The sequence below is a fragment of the Microtus ochrogaster genome, linkage group LG5 (genome assembly GCF_000317375.1).
Source record: "Microtus ochrogaster isolate Prairie Vole_2 linkage group LG5, MicOch1.0, whole genome shotgun sequence".
Classification (NCBI taxonomy): Eukaryota; Metazoa; Chordata; class Mammalia; order Rodentia; family Cricetidae; genus Microtus; species Microtus ochrogaster.
In genome coordinates this window covers 65,189,494-65,212,348 of record NC_022031.1, presented here as the reverse complement: position 1 = coordinate 65,212,348, position 22,855 = coordinate 65,189,494, and the positions used below count along the sequence as shown (strand labels likewise).

Below are 22,855 nucleotides of genomic sequence, written 5' to 3'. Positions count from 1 at the left end.
TTTTTTTTTTTTTGGTTTTTCGAGACAGGGTTTCTCTGTGGTTTTGGAGCCTGTCCTGGAACTAGCTCTTGTAGACCAGGCTGGTATCGAACTCACAGAGACCCGCCTGCCTCTGCCTCCCAAGTGCTGGGATTAAAGGCGTGCGCCACCTGAGATTGGTTGTTACTGGTCTCCAATTAGTTTTCAAGTCCACATTTCACTTCTCCCTCACCTCTGATAGCAGATACTGCAGACTTGTTGAGCTCCATGGCTGATCCTAAAGGTCAGGTGATCTATCATCTCTTTGCTTCTACAAACACCACTTCATATCCCTAAGACTTCTCCATTCCTTCTTTTCTTCTTCCCTTGTCAAACACATAACACATACTTGATCTTTCAAGTCTTGATACAGTACTTAGTTCTTTGTGTATTTTGGAATCCCACTGGGCTTCTCAACTGATCTGAAAGTTTAAGCTTATGCCTGCCTTCAGAGACGCTGGTGAAAACTCCTTGTAGATAGAGATCGTCTTATGGAAATTCTTGTGTCTCACACGTAGTACCATGCTTGACACAAAGATAGCGCCTGCAAGGGACATTTTTACTAAAACAATATGAGAAGAGTTTGAGAAAGACTAAATAAAAAATTTAATATTGACTAAGTACACTTAAAAACAGAAGGAAATTCCAATTAAAATTAAGCATTTATTTTCCCACTACGTTCTATGAATCTTATTATCAAAAGGAGCAATAGCTGAGAATTTACAAAGGCAGATTAATTATATGATGAACATGCATTCAATTAATGTGAATTTTTCAAAATATAACTTATTATTTGGTTGAATCATAAGACTAAAATAAAAAGTCTTTTTTAATAAATTTTGAAACTAGCATTAATTACTTCAGTTGAGAATTATTAAAAGATGTAGAATAAGAGATTGGTTACTGTTTTCCGGATCTCTTTTATGATATCCAGTCCTTCCTGTTATTATTAAACATCAACAAATTACAATTGGTTAATAAGCAACATATCACAATTGGTTAATAAGGTGCAATCTTTGTGCCAAGCTTGTTACTAGGTGTGAAAAACAGGAATTTCAATAAGACAACCTTGATCCACAAGGGATTTTCACCTGTGTTGGTGAAGGCAGGCATAAGCGTAAACTTCCTGTCAAGTTGAGAAACCCAGGGGGATTCAAAGATACCAAAAGAGCTAAGAGCTGCATCAAGACTTTAAAGATCAAGTATGTGTTTCACAAGGGAAGAAGGAAAGAAAGAATGGAGAAGTCCTAGGGAAATGAAGAGGTGTTTGTAAAAGGGATGATAGAACACCTGATATTTAGGAACAGGCATGCAGCTCAACAAATCCGGGGAAATCCAATATCAGACTTGTTACTAATACAGTTTAAAAAAAAAAAAACAATCAGTGAACAACGTGTAGTAATTTCATAATTATCATTGTTGATAATTATACATCAATCATATTTTCTCCACTCAGGAAAATGATTATCAAACCTTTCCCCTATCCTCCTGTGGTGGTTCAAATGCGAATAGTCTTCAGAGTTTCATATAAATAGATTCTGGTTCTGCAGTTGGTGGAACTGCTTGGGAAGGATGAGGAAGTATGGTTTTCCTGAAGGAACTATGTCACAAGTGGTGGGCTTTGAAGTTTTAATACCCCAAACCAGCTCTATTCTCACATTTTCTTCCCGGAGTTTGTAGATAAGAAGTAAGCTCTCAGCTACTGATCAAGTACAATGATTGCCTACCTGCCTGCCTGCTGCCATGTTTCCAATATGATCGTCATAGATTTACATGCAGAAACTCTAAGCAACCACCTAACATGGAGTCTCTTTACAGCAACAGAACAGTAACTATGACATCTCCTAAGCTATGATATCCGTATGCTTGACCTACAGAAAGCCAATCAATCATCAACAGTCCTTCTAAGTACTAAGATAATAAAGATGTAACTATTCGTTCTCTAGTCTGTGTTTAAAATTATAATTTTTAAGATTCTTTACTAATATTTTAAGCCAAATAAATTTCATTCTTAATTAGTTGAAAATAAACACTTTACTTTACAAAATCAAAATTAAGAACAAACCAATTTTAAGATTTGTAGACATGCACACAAAAAAATAAAGCTATAGGCAGTATCTTAAACAGCGGCAGCAGCATTGAGGTATCAATTCTCAGCCTACAGTACACAACTATACACTTTCTCATTTCCCTATAAAAGACTGAGAGGAAGGTGTGCACGTGGGTGTAGTAAAAGCATATTGCATCAGTCTGCCAATATTCTGTGGTTTGCTGCATTTTGAATTCAAGTATTACTCATTTCCCTCAGGGATAATTCTACAGTCTCTACAGAAGCTTAAATAAGATATAAACGCAATTCTCTGTTTCCTGTTTTCAAATGTATTGCTTTATATTTATGCAAATGATCAGCTCAATTTCTTGGAAAATTTCAGAAAAAAAAAACTAACTTAAAAAACTGTTGAGTATTTAGAATACTGAAATTGCCACTGTCATCAGGCAATGTTGGTTACAGAAAATTAAATGCATGAAGTATTACATGTGTGTGTGTCTGTGTGTAGTCATAATAAAACTTGTTAAGTTAGTAATTACCTGTCACATAGACATTAATATTTATCATGTCTACGTTATAAATAATATAATTCCTAAATAATTTGTTAGCCCATCTTAAAAGATTAACTGAACTAAATGCTAAATGCTAATAGGTCAAAATTTGTACTTTTTATATTTATGATTATAAATAACACAATTGGATGCACAAATCACAAATAAGAACAATACACTAAACAAAACTATTCTATTTAATTGTTGGATAAGCACTCTTTTGCTCTGTAAGATTTTTTCCCTACACTTTTCTTATCTTTTAATTAAATATTATTAGAGTTAGAATATCTCAATCATATTACATGGCTTCACAGAATAAAGAACATCTAACATATGCAACACATTATGTTTTAATCATAAAGCAATTTTGAAGATGCTCAACTTTTACATTTTAATTTTTATTCCCATTTTGAAGCATTTGCATTTCTGTATACAACAAAAAGCAATGAAAGACCTAGTGGCTCAATACTAATTATTTGGGATATATCTTTCCTTTGTACTTAACTTGTCACTATAATGATGTGTATTTTCTTCAAATCCATTTAATAATGAATGTTCAATTCAAGCTATTCAGATAAAGTCTCAAAGCATCTGTAGATATAAATCTGCACCCAGATGTGCTGTTAAACTAAAACACAATTAAGCTTCAGAGAAATGCTAATTAAGAAAATTAAAGATGGGCTGGAAAGAAGGCCCAGTGGTTAAGACCACTGGGTGTTCTTCCAGGGCAACAGGGTTCAATTTACATCATCCACATGTTAGTTCACAACTGTTTGTAACTCCAGCAGTGTATCCAGTACATTCAAACAAACAAATATCATACATGCAGGAACTCACCAATGTACTTAAAATAAAAATAAATAAATCTTTTTAAATTGGTTTATTTTTTAATCTGTTTAAAATGGAATGTATTTAAATGAGAATCACAGATGTTTTTCAGAGAGAGATTGAAAACACCACATCATCTTTTCTTTTTTTCTGATCTATTATAGCTACATTGGTTATTCTGAAAATTAGTGTCGATTTAGAATTTAAAACATAGTATATAAACACTTTTGTAAACTTAGACATTGAACAGATATAGAGTATACAGTTGGAAACTCGGGAGGCTGGCTTTAAGGAAGGGAACTGTGGTCAATATTGCAAGTAAAATTATTAATAACAAGAACTAGCTCTATCACACGTATTAAAAACCTACAATAATATCTGTGGCCCACAAGCTTCAAGTACTCTCAGAATGATGTTTGGTTTGGTTTTGAAATATCAAATATTTCTATGGTATTAAGAGATTCTTCCACATTGATAGATCATATATTGGTATTTGAAGACTATTTCCCAGCACTGATGTGGGAGTCCACTCTGTATGGTATGAATATATCTTATTACCATTGGTTATTAAAGAAGCTGTTTCAGCCCATTGCTTATTAGAGTAAAGTCAGGCGGGAAATCCAAACAGAGATATAGAGAGAAAGTAGGCGGAGTCAAAGAGATGCCATGAAGCTGCCAAAGGAAAAAGACACCAGCCACTAGCCAGAAACTTACCAGTAGCCACAACCTCATGGTGATACAGAGATTAATAGAAACGGGTTAATTTAAGATGCAAGAGTTAGCTGAAAATATGCCTAAACTATTGGCCAAACAGTGTTATGATTAATATAGTTTCTGTGTTAATATTTGGGTCTGAATGGCCAGGAAACAAACAAGCAGTCTCTGTCTGCACAGCACTACTAATTACATCAGATTTCTAAAAGTTTAGTGAGTAGACTAAAATTCTAATGCCAATTATATATTTCTGAAATTAAGAAATATGGTTAAACATATTGACAGAAAAGACATCAAAAGTTAAATACAAGTCGGGCAGTGATGGTACATTCCTTTAATCCTAGCACTCAGGAGGCAGAGGCAGGTGGAGCTCTGTGAGTTCAAGGCCAGAGTGGGCTACAAGAGCTAGTTCTAGGACAGGCTCCAAAGCAAAACAGAGAAACCCAATCTCAAAAAAAAAAAAAAATACATACAATTCTTGGCATAAAAAAGGCATGGAGTTAGTCACAAGCCAGAGGCAGAGGAAGTGAAATGAGAATGCCTTACTGAGAAAAGGTACCAAGCTATGTGGCTAAACATAGACAAGAATTATGGGTTAATTTTAGTTGTAAGAGCTAGTTAATAATAATCCTGAGCTAATAGGCCAAACCGTTTATTATTAATGTAAGTATTATAACATAATTGGCTAAACATTTTATAATGAATATAATATAACAATACATAATTAATATAATTTTATAATTAATAAAGTTTCTTTGGGACTGAATGGGTACAGGACCTGGAGCTACAGAAACTTCTGTTTACAAATTTATTATTACTATTAAACTGTAGAAGAACAACAGGTATAGGGTTGAGGATATACAAACTTCTAGATGTAGAAGCTACAATAATTATACATATGTAACCAAAATATTAAAAGAAAACTGAGTTTCTAAAAAGAAAAATCTTGTAACAATATTGGTCTCTGAACTGTGAAACTTAAACCAATTTTTAAAAAATGCTTCATTCTAATAAATGTACTGTTTGGTTGATTTTTTCTTCTGCTAACATAAGCAATCTTCACATAACGCTGTTCACTGATGTAATGAAGTCACTATCTCTGTGGACTGTCCACAGCTAGCAAAACAAATCACACCATTTTTCAAAGGATGCAATGGTACCAATTATTCTGCATTTGAGCACTAAAAAAAAAAAAAATGTTCAAACAAATGAGTGACAGTTGTTAACCATAAGTCTCTGGCCTTTCTTGAAGTTAAAAAGTAATGTATCAAAGCATCATTACGTTTTGTCCATAAACAGAAGTACTTCAGTAAAATTACTTGACGGGCTGTTAAGTTAACACTATCATCAACTGTGTTAGTGTAAATCACTGAAAATGACAGCAAGCAGTGTGGTATCCTCTGATGTACACTGGAGCTGTTAATCCTAAAAAGCAAGGGATGTCATAACATCACGGCATGGCTGAGATGCTGTTGTTTATTTAATAGACATGTAACCGGAGCTTTAAACATTTTCTATTTCTTCTTGCTTACATGATGCACACTGAGTCTGTGTTTAGGTGCTCTGGGATGACAATTTAAACAGTGTTTAGCTGCAAAAGCCTGGGAAGACGAACTCATTCAGCTAGATCCACTTACAATGACAGTCTTGACATCACAAAGATGTTCGATGAAAAACCTTATAGGAAGAGGCATGCTAAACTGCAGGTCTCTAGATGTGCAGTTCAGCACTTCCTTGATTACAACCTGCTGTCTCTTGTGAAAGTAGTGCAGACACACCAAGCACTTCTCAGAAGCAAATGATAATGACCATGGCCAGAGAATGCATTGGTAGCCACTTTGCTCACCAAAGTACGTTTGGTCTGCCTCGAGTTCATAATTCTGTATTAGGGCTTCCTAAACGGCTTCCACTGCACCAACTTAGAACTGCTTGAATTCCCTCCTTGAATGCTTTGGACTCTTCTCACGCCACAGCTAATAATGTCTGGGTGACTAATAGCTGTTGCTGATGTCTGTTTTCTGTGTCACAAATAAACTTACCCCCTCTTTATGCAGTCTGTCCATGAGGTTGGAACCTAAATATAAACCCCTTTATAGTAAATCTCTCCAATTCCTGATATTATGTGGGCTTTTTAATATACTCCTAGAAATGGTTTACTTTCCCCACAATACCAGTTAGCATTTGCCCTTGTAGTATCTTAAGTATTTGACTGTCTCCCCAACAGACTATAAATTTTAGTATTGACAAGGTCTGGTTTTTATATCTCCTAGCAATTTATCTTATTCCCAAGGCTTTTTAGATAGTTAAGTTCAAGAGAGACTATTAGCTCATGAAAAGACTTCCATCTCCATACTTTCAAACCATTATCACATGATTTAGATAAGTCGTGGAATATTATTTTTGTTATATTTTTTTCTTTATAACCCATCACTCTATGAGACAGCCTTAATATAGATAATACTTTTGACAATTTTGTTTCTTATTATATTGTAAATGTCTTCCCATAAATGGATCCTTCCACTAGCTTTGTTTTATAAATATACTCATAGAAAGAGACTATATATTATAGCTTTTATCATTCTTTAAATATGCAAACAAGAGGCATCAAGTATACCACATGACAAATATTGATTGTCTTCTTATACTGTTCTAGTAACACCTTTTTTGGTTCTCTTCAAAGCCAAATTTATGCACCTACAATACTGATTTTGAATTCTAGCTTATTCCTCCTAGATTTTATGATTAGTCTCTTATTGCTAACTCACTCTTCTCCCATGAGAGCTTCGTTGTATTGATATATCATTTGTATTTTAATAAATAAAGCTTGCCTGAAGTTCACAGAGTAAAACAGTCGCACTGGTCAGCCTAACATATCAGGCAGTGATAGCACACACCTTTAATTCCAGTAGCCACAGCAGTTTGCCATAGAAACTGGGCAGTAGTGGTGCATATCTTTAATTATAGCACTAGAGAGGAACATAAGACAGGAGAAGGCAGCTCCCACACACAGTCTCTGAGATTCTTGAAGGTAGGATCGCCATTTCTGACTGAGGTAGAGGTAAGAGTCAGTGGCTGACTGTTTTGCTTTTCTGACCTTCAGGTTGAACCTTACTTCCTGTCTCTGGGTTTTTATTAGTCATGTTACACTTCATCATTATTTCTAACAACCTCAGAAAGCCCTAACTTTGTATTATGATTCATTCAAGGACCTCTTGTTAGTTTTCAGGAGCGTGATAAACTTTGTACCTCTCTTTCTTCTTCAGTTTACCTATCCCAGCTCAGGGATGACTTGTTCACCAATGTTTCCTCCAGATGATTCATTCTTATGCCTTTTGCATTGTCTTTTCTTTTGGAATACACAAAGATACTAAATCAACAAGAGCTCCTGAATTTTCTATTAAAAGTTTCTTTCTATAACCATAGAAATATAATTATATAAAAATATTATAATTATATAATAATTTCCTAGCCTGTTTGTCTGGTTTGCAAACTTTGCATGTACATGTGACAGTACAGGTAAAATATTTCTTGAGCTTAAAATGCTATTGAAAGTCACTTGTTGAGAATTCACTACAATAGCTCAAACTCCGCATAAACTCCTCATATTCTAAATCAGGCCCCAAAGCATGCTCCCTTCAAGTGTAACTCTTTCGGCAAACGTGACTCTCGATTTATATAATCAAGGCAGAAACCTGAGTCTTGGTGTTGACACCTCCCACTCCTTCAACATCTATACTTTGTCTCTCCAGTAGTAAAAAATTTGCTCATAGCTTCCTTCTTTAGTCCCTTGTTCTTCTTCATTATCACTGTCATTTATTTCCACAAGCACAATACCCATAAAATATCCCCACACAAAATGCTGTAATATGTAATAGTTTTATCTTTATCCATCATGACTCCATTCAATACTAAGTCTCAACTACAACAACCACAATATCACCGCTCACTTATGACTATGCAAAGGTTCCTCTGATTTCAAAATAATAACAAGCCCCTTAAGAGCACTTTGTGCTTTGTTCTTGCATATATTCCAGCCCCAACCATCATACAGCTACTAGCATGACTCGAGCCTGTGACACCGTCTTTCAGCCCCTTTATTATCAGCACAATTTTTACCAGTCTCTTCTGTAACTACTCAAAAAGGTGTTGTGTAGCCGTTTCCTTTCTGATTACAATCATCTGTTATGGAGAGAGGCTTCTTAAAAGACAGATGTCCTAAAGGCATGTGAAACATTCCATCATTCAGGAAAGTTCCTTAAGCTCAGAAAGTACACAGTTGAAAGGTTTCAGGAAGACCCAAAAACTGGCCGGATTCACTGTAGTATGTCAGCTCTAAGATCTGGTGAGAGACACTTGCAAACATACCATAGCCTTAGACCAGCTGAGAATCCTGAAAGATGCTGAGACCAGTCAAAACCCATAGAAGAGATGGGCAGAGCCACCTGAAAGAGACTCAGACAGATATGAGCTGACTGAGACTGCCTACAAGCTGCAGAGCTAACTGCAGGCTGTGGAGTGCACTCGAGGGTTTCCAGTTTGCAAACATGCTTGCCTAGGCTTTTGGTGCTGCATACATCGTTGAGTCATTTCAGCTCCTATAATTCCTCACACACATTCCTATTTGTCTAATAAAATGTATTGGTTACCAAGCTGAACTCTGTTGGCAATTATATTTTGGTCTGTAAGATACCAGTCCGTTTCTCCCTCTCTCTCTTCCATTCACTGTGAATAAGTCTCCTTCATTATAAATTTTTATCATGATAGTCTGCCTCGACATAGGTCTGGAAGCAACAAGGCCAATGGAATTGAACTTGCAAAACAATGAGACAAAAATGAATATGTTCTCTTTATAAACTGATGTATTATGGTTCTAAAAGCCTAGTGGATAGCTGATGAAGACAACAGAAAAGGGCATGGGAAAGTGGCAGGTGAAATAATTCCTATTGTTTTTCCAAGCATGTTCAAGAGTGGCCAGGAAGAAACCATGATTATTGATTTATAGTGAGCAGGCAAATTTACAAATGTTAAATCTGCCATGCACAGGAAGAAGCTCTTACACTAAGGATCAGGTAGTGATACCTTGTGATACTAAAAGGGGAGAACAGTTGCTATGTAACTCAATTATTTACAAAGATATTGTGACAAGAATCTATGTCCTCTTGAAATTGAAAAGAATTTTGATGACATACCTCTGTTATCCCAATATCTGAGAGACTGAAAAAATGCTGAAACATGTAATAATGAATTCAAAAAAGGACAAGCACTAACATTGGGCAGTAGACATTTGTAACATTTTGTTTTAATATTATTGTTTAGGACATATTGAGCTTATAATTAAAGGTAAAATACACTTTTAATACATAACATTTTAAATCCATGATTGCCAATTTTGAGTATTAGTGCTTATCAGACATACAGAGCGTAAATATTCTTTAGTTCTCATAATTGTATTGCATGGTAGGACTTAACACATTAATTTCCTGATGAGGACGTGTAGACAGGAACATACTATTTTTTATTCCCTAAAATTGTACATAATTAGTATTTTGAGGTCTTTAAGGTAGATGTCTGCATCTGAATACCACTGCACAATTGGTGAAAACAGGTACCTGGGGAGAAGTAGGCGATACTTTTTTAGGAAAGAATAACTCTAAAATATTGGCTGCTTTGATAAAGAAATTAACCTTCAATAAGAAATAAAAGTTATAAATTGAAGTCAGATAAATTCTTTGAACCTCATTCAGTTCAATTTTTATATAATTAAGTCACAGCATCAGTAGTCTTAATTTTTATTTGATGGGAGATTATGTATTCCCTCGGAAAAAAATAGATCCCAAAGTAGTCAGTTGTTATAGATAGGGAAAAAGATTTAAAAAAAAAAAAAACAACAAAAAATGTTAAAACAATGTACACAACAGAAATCACAAGACAAAAAAAAAAAAAAACAAATCCATAAGAGACAATGATCGCCTTTCAGGCGTCAACGAAAAAGATTGCTATTGTTCTTATTTTCAAGTATTGTTAAAATCTAAGTCTAGCATCTATATAACTTCAGCTTTGCTTTGGAGTTATTTAAAGAAAATGACCCAATATGGTAACATATATTATGATTATAATACAGTTATGGAATACACATGGAATCACTGCTAAAAAGAAGAATATTTCATACAAAACCAAAATTTAAAAATCTACTAATGCTTATAAAAGTCTTTTAGTTAACGTTCACTGTATTGTAATTATTAATATATAGAGTTACTAGTTTTAACTCTTGATTGAACATTGGGAACTCTGAAGAAAGAACCATGGGAAAGCGACATTGGAAAAGCAAAGATGGTATCCGTCCTGATATCCCAGCTCTCTGACATCCCAGGTAATGAATGCTGAGCTTTGAAAACTATGTACAAAGCTTTAATGTTACATGGTTTATTACAAGTGTAATTTTGCATATAACATTAGTAATATTAAGTACATCACAGATGATTGTAAATATTTTGGTAAAGGAATTAACTGATTGTCCTTGTGATCCCTGTGATCCGAGCTTCTTAGGAAGCTGAGGAGAAAGGATCAAAAGTTTAAGGCCTGTCTGGACTACAAAGAGAGCTCAGAAAAAGACTAGCAACAACGTCTCAAAGCAAAATAAAAAGTAACTGGGTTTGTAGTTCAAAGTAAAAAATACTGCCCTGGTATGTAAAAGGCAGTGAGTTTAATCCCCTGTGAAACACACACACAAAGAGAGAGAGAGAGAGAGAGAGAGAGAGAGAGAGAGAGAGAGAGAGAGAGAGAGAGAGAGAGAGAGAGAGAGAGAGAGAGAGAGATATTTCTACTCCCTAACACTACACAACATTATCCAATGCATAAAAACTCAAGTTTTTTATTCCCCCTCCTCATAACTTACTTAGCTGACAGTAAATCTAAGTTATTCCCCTCCCACAGTAACCTATGTTTTCACTTTAGAGAAAACTCTATGAGCTGGTGATTGATGAATGAAAAGACAGCCTTGAGCTAGCAAGTGGCCCCATCTACGCAAATTAACAATTCACAATGTTTGTGAAAATAAAAAAATCCAATTAGTTAACTATTGTACATTTTTAAAATAATGTTACAAATTAAATGGTGATTAAAGCAAGAATGTTCTAAAATTAAATGTTAATTTATGGCTTTGAACAAGAGATATTAGCCATTCCTTGAACATAATAATATTGAAAATGCACTTTAAGCTTATACTATTCATATTAAGGGTATACTACACATTTTAAATGTTATTTAATATGCCTATGCTCTATAAAATAGGTACTTTTTTGCTTTAGAGAGACAAAAAAAAATGAAGAATTTTGAAGCAAATTGTCCAAGATTCCCTAGTTTAAGGGAAATGAGAAAAACTCATAATAGGAAAGCCTCCTTCTCTTTTAGCTTGAACCATTTTGACATACTCCAAATCCTATTGGCCAATGTCTAGCAAACAATTATATGTGCAGGGCCCTTTATTGAATAGCATCTAATCTATAAAAAAGAAAATATAAAGAGAAATGGAAAGATTATTTTTAAATACAATATAAGAACTAAAGCAAACACTATCCCAACTGCTTTAGAATCAATTGGCAGCATAAATACAATGTTTTCAAACTTGCTATATAAAGAAATTTGCATTTTAGTGAATTTTCTATAAGGATGATTTTTAGACTTCAGCATTCTATTTTTTAAAAAAAGAGATCTCAAAGGCATAACTCTATGCTTGGGTTTTCACACAAAATAATTTTTCTAGATAGCCCATCCCAGCTTGGGTTACAGGTGCCTAGGCAAACATCTGGAATTAAAATTCAAACTGTTTATGAGCTGCAGAAAAGTATCACTGAATTATGAATATGCATGTTTAATATGTTTGTGATTGCATGTATTTCTTTTTGGTGTGTTTAACATTTTATTCACATAAAGAAAAGCAAGAAAGACATATTCACATGATCATTAATCCCTATTTTCAGAGGTTTTGAGTTTGGTGTATCTCTACATCATACAAAGTTGAGTCCCTAGTTTAGGACACATCATAAAGAATCAAATCTTGTTCTAATGTGCATTTGGGGTTATCAGTTACTAAAGGTTCCCATCACTGTTATGTTCTCTCCTGGATTTAAAGTTATCCTGTGTTCTTCAAAGAATTTTACAAGAAATACTACTTTTAAGTGATGATGATTACTCGCCTATTTTTAGAATCCCTAATGTGAATTTCCCCAAAAACCTAGAAAATATGCAATAGAATAAATGAAAGATCCCAACAATTTCAGATAAAAACTGTTATAGGTATTTGCAGCCAGTTTGGGAAGATAAATTGGAAAGGAAATAGGAAAGTCAGAGATTGAATGCATAAGTTTGACATGGAGCCAGTAAATTTTACTCTTAGACAACATGTTTTAAAAAAATGGTATACTACAGAGAACATATCATAAAATAGCAATGTAAGTATTTGGCTGGTGACCTTGGTGCTTCAAAAGGACAAAGTCCGAACAAAAGTTATTTCCTCTGATGTTCCATTTTCTTAATATTAGTGTTCACATCAAACAAACACGACAGTGTTTGAAAAGCATTCATAAAAGCTTTCCAAGCCTTAATCTGCTCTCATGAAACACATGTAAACTGAAGAGGACAGTAACCCTGGAAATTGTGTAGTAATATTCTGGAGATGAATGAAGCAGGGATGCTGTTGCATTCCTTGCCTATGATATATTTTTAAATGCATAAGGATGTTCTCATGAGCACCTGTAATATGCCTTTTTTCTCTAACAAGCCAAAAAAACAGCACATAATGCATACCAGAGATATGCAAACACAAAAATCAGATAAAGACAAATATAATACACCATTTGAGTGCATTAAATTTTAAAGTTTGTATTATTTATGTGTTAATTTAATGGAATCCTTTTATTAAGACAAGTCTGAATTTTTAGAAAAAAACTCAAGAATTACAATTATTTTGCCCTCTCAACTTTGCAATCTGACATTCATCCATCTAATAGTTGATCATTTAGCTTCTACTAGTTGACAGATGCTATTCTGAGACATAGAGATGAATAGGACTGGGATGGAGAGGTGGCTCAGCAGTTGACAGCAGGCTCTGCTCTTCCAGAGGACCAGAATTCAATTCCCAGAACCACACCAGGCATTTCACAAAACCCTGTAACCTCATCTCTAGTGACATCCAATACCCTTGGCCTCTGTCAGCACAAGCATCCTCAAGTGCACCTACCAACAAAGAGGCATGCATATAATTTGAAATAATAAAAAAGAGAAATTTTACAATAAAATTTATTCCACTAAAAGAGTGACACTAAAAGACCCACCTGGAAGATATCTGAAATGAAGATAATTATGACTTAAAGCAAGAACTTATTCCATTCATCCCTATTACTGTGGTTGGCTCCAACTGCCTTTAAAAAATACAACAAATTAGGCAACTTTAAAACTGGCTACAGTGACTCATGCCTATCATCCCAGTGCTTGAGAGGCTGAGGTAGGAAGACTTTCATGAGTCTGGGGACAGTGGGAGTACAGATCCAGACTCTGCATCGAGACTAACAACTAAAAACCTAAGACTTAACATTAGTGACTTAGTACCAGGAAATGATTTAAATGAAAACGAACATCTAAGGTGGGTATGTTAGCTCTCACCTGTAATCCTGTACTTGAGCAGTTGAGGGCAGAAAACTGCCACACATGTGAGACCAGCACGTGTTTTATGATGAGTTACAGGTCAGTCTAACCAAAGAATGAGAACTTGTCTCAAAGTCAAAACAAAATCTCTGTATATTTACTTTATGATTACATGGGTATAGTTTTATAAAATTGCCGAAAATATCATTACCCAAGGATTTTCCACACACAGATAAGCCCATACTCATCTTTCCAAAAGTGACCCCGCACACACTATAAGCAGAGAAACTGGCATGAGCAATACACAGTACATGGGGAATACTACCATCTGCAGCTGTTGTTATGGGGAGAAACAGTGTTTCAAGGGACAAACACCAGAACCTTGCACAGCCCTTGGAAATGTGCTGGGCTGTAGTGCCACCTGCCTTTAATCCCAGCACTCAGGAAGCAGGGAGGTGGATTTCTAACTTTGAGGCCAACCTGGCCTGAAAAGCAAGTTCCAGGGCACCTTGACTTAGCTTCGTACCCCCATGGAATGAAATAAACAAGACTTCTAAAATCTGAAAAACAGCGTGGGAGCATGGAGGAAAGACACCTGCAGAGGTCATTATGACTCACTACCGAAGTGATCCCTCTAAATATCACCACACACAAGCTCGGGATTAGTCACCCAATATTCAAGGACTTGATCATTAGAGAAAAAATACAACAGCACGGTGCCAGTGAAGGTCTTAACAAAGTCAAGATGGGGTTTGCGTCTCACACGCACAACCCAATGACTAACAAACTAGCAATAGTTTGTGGTGGTTGCAGACATGTGCTTTGGCATTTATCTGGCACCACTGGCTGTCACTTTCATCAGTTTTAAGACATTAGGCCAGCAAGTCTTCTACAATTCTGTGATCTCAATGTTCTCTTCTGTAGACTGGGTATATGCTACTGTGACTGTAATGAGTAAGCCAAAATCCAGAACACGCTCAAAACTTGAAGAACTGAGAAGCATTTCTGACTACAGATGGAACTTTCCAATCAGTAAATTCCTGATTCTGTGAAGTCATAACCTAAAGCACTTCTTGCCATGAACATTAGGACTGAAGGTAACAAGATTGGGACAATTGGTATATACACAGGCAATCATAACTAGAAAGCGGTAACATAGGCAGCATTTAATACAGTGTCTGGAATATGTGCAAGGTATTTGGTAAACAATTCTATTTTAAGGATAAAGGGACTATGCCCACAGCACTGACTAGTTTTTCTTCATCTGTTTTTATTTTTGGGTTTGTTTTCTTGATTGATGATTGCTGTGGGAAAGATCAGCTCATGGTAGGTGATGTCACTCCTGGGCTGCTGGTCCTGTGATCTATTAGCAAACAGTCTGAGTAAGCCATGAGAAGCAAGTCAGTAAAGAGCACTCCATAATATCAGGTTACTGCCCTAAGTTCTTGTCCTGGCTTTTCTCTGTGATAGACTTAAAAGAAGTAAGGTAAAATAAAACCATTCTTCCTCAGGTTGCTTTTAGGCATAGTGTTTTATCACAGTAGTAGAAACCTCAACGAAGATCCCTATTAAAATGACAACTGGAGAATAGGCAATCAATTAACCAATCATTTCATGCCTCTGTGACTTCAGGGAGATAGGTGTTAGTATAATGCAGAGCTAGGCCTGTTAAAGAAGGTAAGAAAAAAAAATTCTAGGAAAATAGAGCTGTCTTTGTGCAAGTTCAAAATGATATGGAGGATAAATTTTTGAGAAGGCAATGAAACTGTTTAAAAAATAAGAATGATCAACAACTCAGGGTTTCTCATTCTTGGTGCTGGGGTTCTTAGTTTATGGATTTGGGGGGGAATGTGCCAACTCAACTGACATAACTTTAATAAAATATATTTATACACATATAACTTATATGAATAATATACAATTTATGTTAATAAAAATAAATTATTTCTTGGTGTTTTTTAGATCTTCTTAATGCTACTTTTCCATCTTCCCATCCTCTCCTTCTATACTGACATCCCCATTCCTAAGTTAAGCCATCCCCTATTTTCCATTACCCACTACATTTCAGTTGATACCTGTTATAGAAAGTCCCTAAGTAATATAAGCTATTGCTGCTGCTTTTCCTTGCCTCAGACAGATAGAAGTTAAGACCTTATTGATGAAGATACCATACACTTTAGACACAGGACTCAGAATCTAAGCTGGATATGATCTGAAAACATCCTACGTAAGGGCTAACTTTCACTGTACTAGGTAATTTGACAAGGGAAGAAAGAATCAATAGTCCTATCCAACTATGCCACCTTCAAACCTCAACAATGAAGAGCATGGCAAGATAGGCCTAAATGTGCAATAGTGGGACTTCTAGCTTGGCTGTAATCCACAACTTTCTAAGGGACATAAGGCCTGCTCAACAAGAGGGAAATCCTGTCTAGTAATGGTAACCTATACAACTAACAGCACAGGTGAGGTGATGGATCTTAGAACAGAACGCACAACCACTATTATTCATAACTTCATTCTGCTTATTTCCCTATACCCACAGATAAGTGTGGCTCCCACTTCTTACCAAAGATGCTCCCCTATGAAAAGTATGTAGACCATGACAGAAAAACACAGCGTGTCAGAATGCAAAGATGTCATCACAGGGTGGTCAACCCTAATGCCTACATCTACAAAACAATTCGGGCAACTAAGGCACAGTACTTACTGGGAAGGAGAGCAGAGAGACTGTCAAATTCAAAGAACTACATAACCTGCTCTGAGATTATCTGTATCTCCTAGAAATGACAGGGAAACTTTACCCATAACGCCTCAACAAAATGTATGCCTAAACAAGACCTGAACATTGACAAAAACAGCAAAAATACCAGTATTAAAGGGGAAATCTCACGGGACCCAATACCTCAACAAAGAACTAAAGGTTACTAAGGACTGCTTGAGAGACAGAAAAAGAGTCTGTCCCGAGGATGAGATGAGCCCCTTGGTAGGTTTTCCAGTGTCAAGTGGTCAGCCTTGAAATCATATACATACAGGCAACACTATACATATTTATGAAGTTGTATTTCTGTGTGTGTATGAGAGAGAGAGGGGGAGGGAGAGGGAGAAACAATAAAAACTGAATAGAAAAATTCCACAAAATTAAGAAGAAATAAAATAGGCTTGGGGGCATATAAGTGGGGACAGAGGGAGGGAAGGAGGTGAGGAAATGATGTAATTATACATTAATCTTTAAGTCACTATTAGTAAAATAGAAGAAAGAGTGATTGTTAAACATTTTGATGTGATTCAGTAAATTCTGTGATATACCCTCTTCAATACCTATGCATGGAAGAGTATAAGAAGTTAGATCCATCTAAGCATCCAAGCGCAGGCTTGGTTGGGAGAGGATGTACTGCTTGTAATTGCCAAATTTACGTGTGGAACAAAAGAAGAACCACAAAATTACAGGCCAATAATCCTGAATTCAATTTAGAGAATGAAATGAAAAACACATGCAATTGTTCAGATAACAATCCTTGAGGAAATCGTATAGCAATGTTTCCCAAACCAAGATCAATGATTCAGCACATACGGAGAGAGAAGGCAGTATTTTAAAAGTATTCCTACCTCAATGAGACAGCACAGAGCAAAGCTGACAGTGGAGATGAATGAACAGAAGATTTAAAACCAGTCCATGTGACTTATCATGTCGTTAGTAGAAATCTGAGCTTTTCTTTCAGATTTAATTTATGACAATTATACAAGGGGGGGGGTGGCTAGAACAGAGAGAATCTTTCATGACAAAAGGTACAGTTGTCAGAGAAAATGCAAATCTTCATATTATTTACTTATACTTTGAAACTGCGTTTGTATCTGATCCCAATTTAAGAAAACTATATTGCAAACAGATTAGCTTATTTTTTTTCATGGATGATTTATTCTTTACTTCAGTGAATGTATATAATCTTACTTTCTGCTGTTGGGTTTACAATTGTTTAAATATATTTAAAGTTCAAAAATGAAAGTTGCCAAACATTAGTCCTCAAGTTAGTGCTCACATGGTATCTCTTGATCTTCTATTTGGAATTTCTTGTAGGGAAGCAGGCAAAAAAGGCTCATGGAAATAAAATCCCATTTTCCCTTTTCCACTTCCTCTTCTTCCCCAAAGGATAGTTCAGGGAGAATCATCTCTTAAAAACCCCTGTCATACAAAACACCAAGTCTCCTGCTGATTGTAAACTCAAAAAGAGCTCTCTGGAATTCTGCTGCCACCTAAGAACTTGAGATTACAGACATACAGTCAAAACGGTCAGGTCGACATAGTGATTATGATGTCAGTAAGTTGTTCCTATAATAATGCTGCCTTGAGACTTGGGATAGAAGATGGGGGAAATTTAAAAAGTCAAGTAAATCACAGGAGACTAGAAACTTCTCCAGAAAACTATTCCTCTTTCATATCTGAGGAACTAGTCTATAAAGAAGTCAATAAATTTCAGTTCGCATAACAAATATTAGAAACATATTCATATACCACTTTCATACCTATATTCCTAACGACACGCTAAGACTGAAATCTAATATCTGTATGTCTTAAGCACTAGAAACAATATAAAATATATAATAAAATATATATTTATGTTACTTAGACTTTTAGTATTTTCCTGTTAAGTTAAACTTGAAAATCTGACATGGAGAAGAATGCCAAGAGGCCTTTACACTGAAATTGTGGAAGAAATGTGGAGGCATGCAACTTATTACTTAATAAAATACTTTTTTTATTTTTGAATTCAACTACCATAACTGCAAAATAAATTTGAAAAAAAAATATATGTATATATATATATATATATATATATATATATATATATATATATATTACATCCTTTTCTACCAAGGAGATTGTAGGGAGAATTGCACTGAACTTTATTTTTCTCTTTGTTAAACCGTAAATTTAAACCTTCTATATTAAAACATTATCCAATAATTATCAAATATAAATACTAAACTCATTCCTCTAAGCCTTGACTGTCAGAAAAAGACACAGATTGGAAGAGAGGGTAATGAAAAAAGAAAATATTGAAGGAAGGAAGGTCATGAAATTAAAATAAAAATTTAGCAAATATAATAAAGTAGGTTAAAATAACAATAGTTTCAAATCAATAATACTTGAAACACTAAGGAGAGAAACCATGAGTCTTATTATCTGCATACTCAAGGGAAATAGGAAGAGTAAAGCTTAACATTAGAAGTGGTATTACATAAATATTTATTAGAATTACACCTATACATAATTCCACTAAAATCTATAAAATCACTTCCTCTACCTGCACCAACCAACATCATCTATGATTTAACTTTTGTTTGCATTTATTTCCTTATTGTGGTTGAATATTTTGTGGACGCACGTGTCATAGCATTTGGATGGCTTCAGAGGAAAACCTGCAGTGATCTATTCTCTCTTTCTATCGCGTGGAGATTAAACTCGGGTTGTCAGACTTTTAGAGAACTCTGACCCATTAACCTATCTCACTAGCCCATCATCCCTGACTGTATTCCCTTTATACCCATCCTCTGCATCTTTCTGTTTGATAACTGCAGTAAGTCTTAGATGCAGGACCTACACATGAAAAGCCCTTAGAGTGTAACTGTCTGTTCCTCTTCTTCATTATGTCCTGGAAGCAGGCAAATATTTCTTTTATATCAAAATCTCTGTGAATTATTTGCTACAAAATTTAAAGGTAAGAAAAAAATACTGACATATTTAAAATGTTGATAGATTTTCAAAAGCTCTCTGAATTACGTAGGAATATGCATGCTCTGCTATAAATCTTTCCCTTAAAAACAGTGAAATATGTACACAGATATGACAGGGTGTGTATATAGTTAGGAATCTGTTTAGTTGTAACATTGCATATAAATTTAAACAAAGATAAAAGACACTTTTGTTTAAAATGGCAAGAGCTGAGATGACTGAACTCCAGATACAAACTTATGTTTGCTACTCAGAAAAGGAATATATTCCCATAAAACGATCTGAAGGAACAGGGATTTCTCTTTCTTTGAACTCAGAAGTCTTTTATAAACAGACTTTCACTCTTGAACCTATTGCTCCACCAAAACAGGTTTGTAAGAACCACAATAATGAATTTACACATGAATATTCAAATACAAATAACTTTACCATTTCACACTGTATTTTGTTAGAAGTGGCCAACAGTCCAAATAATAGAAGAATCATAACCACCCCTCATTTACTATAATGACTTTTGACAACTGGCTAATGATTAATCTGTCTCGCATGTTCATGAATCTCACATGGACACTGATGTCTGAATTCCTAACTTGTATTGTGTTACATGAGGCTTTCTCTCCCTCCCCCCTTTTTTTTGAGAAAGTTTTCCTATTTTTTTATTGTTTCATAATTTTAGTGAAGTATATAGTTAGTCACAGCAAAAGCATATCTATAACTTCCTTATTAAAAAAAATAATGGGACCAGGGAGTCACCTCAGTCATCAAAGTGAGTGTTGGGGGGGGGGGGAGAATAATGCATTTCTCCATTTCTTCATCTTGATGAAAAGCTTACAGCAGGAGGTCAAATTACTACTCAAGACCAACCTTAAGCTCTGGACTTGTTGTCTCTGTCATATAAGCCACACTCAGTCCAATTTCTGTCTTTGTTATATAATCTGTACACAAATGATGTCTCTGCTATCTTTTTCATCATTGACATTTCACTCTGCACCCATGATAGTTTTCTTCAGACAGTCACAGCTCTTAAGCACGGGAATTCTGCAATTCAAATGTTCCCAGCTGTGGGGAAGAAAATGGTAGACAAGGGAAGTTGGGAAATGTCATATATCAGTGGGATACCTAAGGAGGCAGAAGGGAAAAGAAAGGCAGATAAATGGCAAGAGCAAAAGGAACAGGCAAGAATAATTCGATTCACCTGTTTAGGACAGCTGTTGGTGGTGGCCTGTGAAGTATGCCTCTTCCCTTTCTGCGAACCCCACTTTCTCTGCTCCTTCCCAAATTCAGGACTTTGCCTTTTATGGAGCTCACCCTTTCTGTAAAGTTCAGGGATAGCGCTCTTTCGGCCATCTTGGCGCCTGTGGAGGCCTGCTAGGAACCGGACTTCTAAAGGACAGTATGTCTGGAAGGCTGTGGTGCAAGGCCACTTTTGCAGGCTATAAGCGAGGTCTCCGGAACCAGAGAGAGCACACGGCTCTCCTTAAAATTGAAGGCGTTTATGCCCGAGATGAAACTGAATTCTACTTGGGCAAGAGATGCGCTTATGTGTATAAAGCAAAGAACAAAACAGTGACACCTGGAGGCAAACCAAACAAAACGAGAGTGATCTGGGGGAAAGTAACTCGGGCCCATGGAAACAGTGGCATGGTCCGTGCCAAATTCCGAAGCAACCTTCCTGCAAAAGCCATTGGACACAGAATCCGTGTGATGCTGTACCCATCCCGGATTTAAACCAATGAAAAGTAAATAAATAAAAGTGGATTTGTGCTCTTAAAAAAAAAAAAAAAAAAGTTCAGGGATAGCTAATGCCCCAATGCGGACTAATTCTAGATCTCCTCTTGGTTTTGATCAGTAAACTTGGCAGCCAGCACATACTGGTAAAGAAAGTAATTTTCTTCCAGCTATAGGGCAAAGGAAAATATTGCAGCTGATAGGGGACCAACACCACACAGAGTACAGATAGTGCATCCAAGGGAATGAAGCCAGACAGTGAATGGAAGCAGAGTTGGGAGCTGAGAAAGAGATCTCTGTAGAGGCAAGAGGTTTAGAAACTGTGGAGAAGTGTAGGTAGATCTGAGAGGAGTTGGGAATAGATGGGAACAAAATACTTTGTATGAGATTATCAGAGAACTAACAAAAAATGAGAAAAAAATAAGTTTTTTGCTTGCTTAGTCTACCTGGTCGACAGTGTGGAAAAATACATAATTTACGACAAACCCCTCCAACACTCAAAGTGGGTCAAATGGCTTCTTGTTGCATGATACCAGGAACCCTGAATGAAAATCTTGAATAAACAGGCCAACTTGTCTCAAGAAAAAAAGGGAAAAAATTCTATCCATTCACTTAATCAAAAAACATTTCAACATACCATCACTAGTACAGTCATGGAAACACGGAAATAACTAAATCAGATATTCAATCTCTAAGGAAACGACAAAGAAATGTTAACAGAAAAGTAAATACATGAAAAATAAACAAATACTGTTGGTTAAAGCAGTAGGTGATATAATACTAAATTTCAACTTTTTGTGATGTTGGTCTAGCTAACTTTTCATCACCAACTTAGTGTTGAGTTACACTCTCTGTCCTACCTTTGGTATGAATTTAAAGATAATATACACTATATCTACAATTATCTTGGATGAAATAAGTAAGCTTATAATTCTTTATAAAGTTAATGAATGACAACTGAAAATCACTAGATGTTCATTCTCTTTTTTAAACTTTATTATTAAAAATTACATATAAAATTTACCCTTAATTTAGAATAATACTGATACTCTGTAATATTGACATAATTCCTTAACACTGCTACAGAAGATGCAATCTAGAATCACAGTGCATCTACCAATGAGTGATAAAATTCATATCCTTCTTCTCCTTCTGCTAGGAAAGAGGTACTTCTCAAAAGTCCAAATTCCTTCATGTCAATAATTCAAGCATTTTTAGAATTGTGTTTTTTAGAACACAACATATGATCTAGTGTTGATGTGCTATTTAAAGGAAATTTAAATTATTATTTTATTATTAATTCTTATACTTTTGTACATGTAAAACTTAATAATGCATATATCATTTCCTCAATATGTAGCAAAAGAATGATTGTTATTAATTTAAAATCTTCAATGAAATACAAATAAAGTGTTCTTGCTGTTTCCTGAAAACTCTTTTACATGAAGTTCTTGATCATTAATAGCAACGACTACACTTGAAGTCATTAAACTAGAACAAGGTTATTATCCTCTTCAATTTCATCTTGATAACACAGACATGTTTTAGCTGTTAATGCCAAGTTAGAAGTGTTTGCATAAATGTTCCATT

General features: G+C 35.3%; 2 protein-coding genes across 2 annotated transcripts in view; one reads left to right on the top strand and one right to left on the bottom strand.

Moving 5' to 3' along the window:
- Mmp16 (matrix metallopeptidase 16) overlaps positions 1-22,855 on the bottom strand; it is a 200,130-nt gene that overhangs the window by 160,197 nt on the left and 17,078 nt on the right. The gene's annotated exons all lie outside the window — the stretch shown is intronic.
- LOC101980269 (60S ribosomal protein L35a) lies at positions 20,861-21,324 on the top strand. The gene has a single exon (XM_005362339.3). The coding sequence runs from the start codon at positions 20,933-20,935 to the stop codon at positions 21,263-21,265; it is 333 nt and encodes a 110-aa protein (XP_005362396.1). The 5' UTR covers positions 20,861-20,932; the 3' UTR covers positions 21,266-21,324.

Coding starts and splice junctions, on each gene's coding strand:
- LOC101980269 (XM_005362339.3), top strand. CDS start 20,933: ATGTCTGGAAGGCTGTGGTGCAAGGCCACTTTTGCAGGCTATAAGCGA.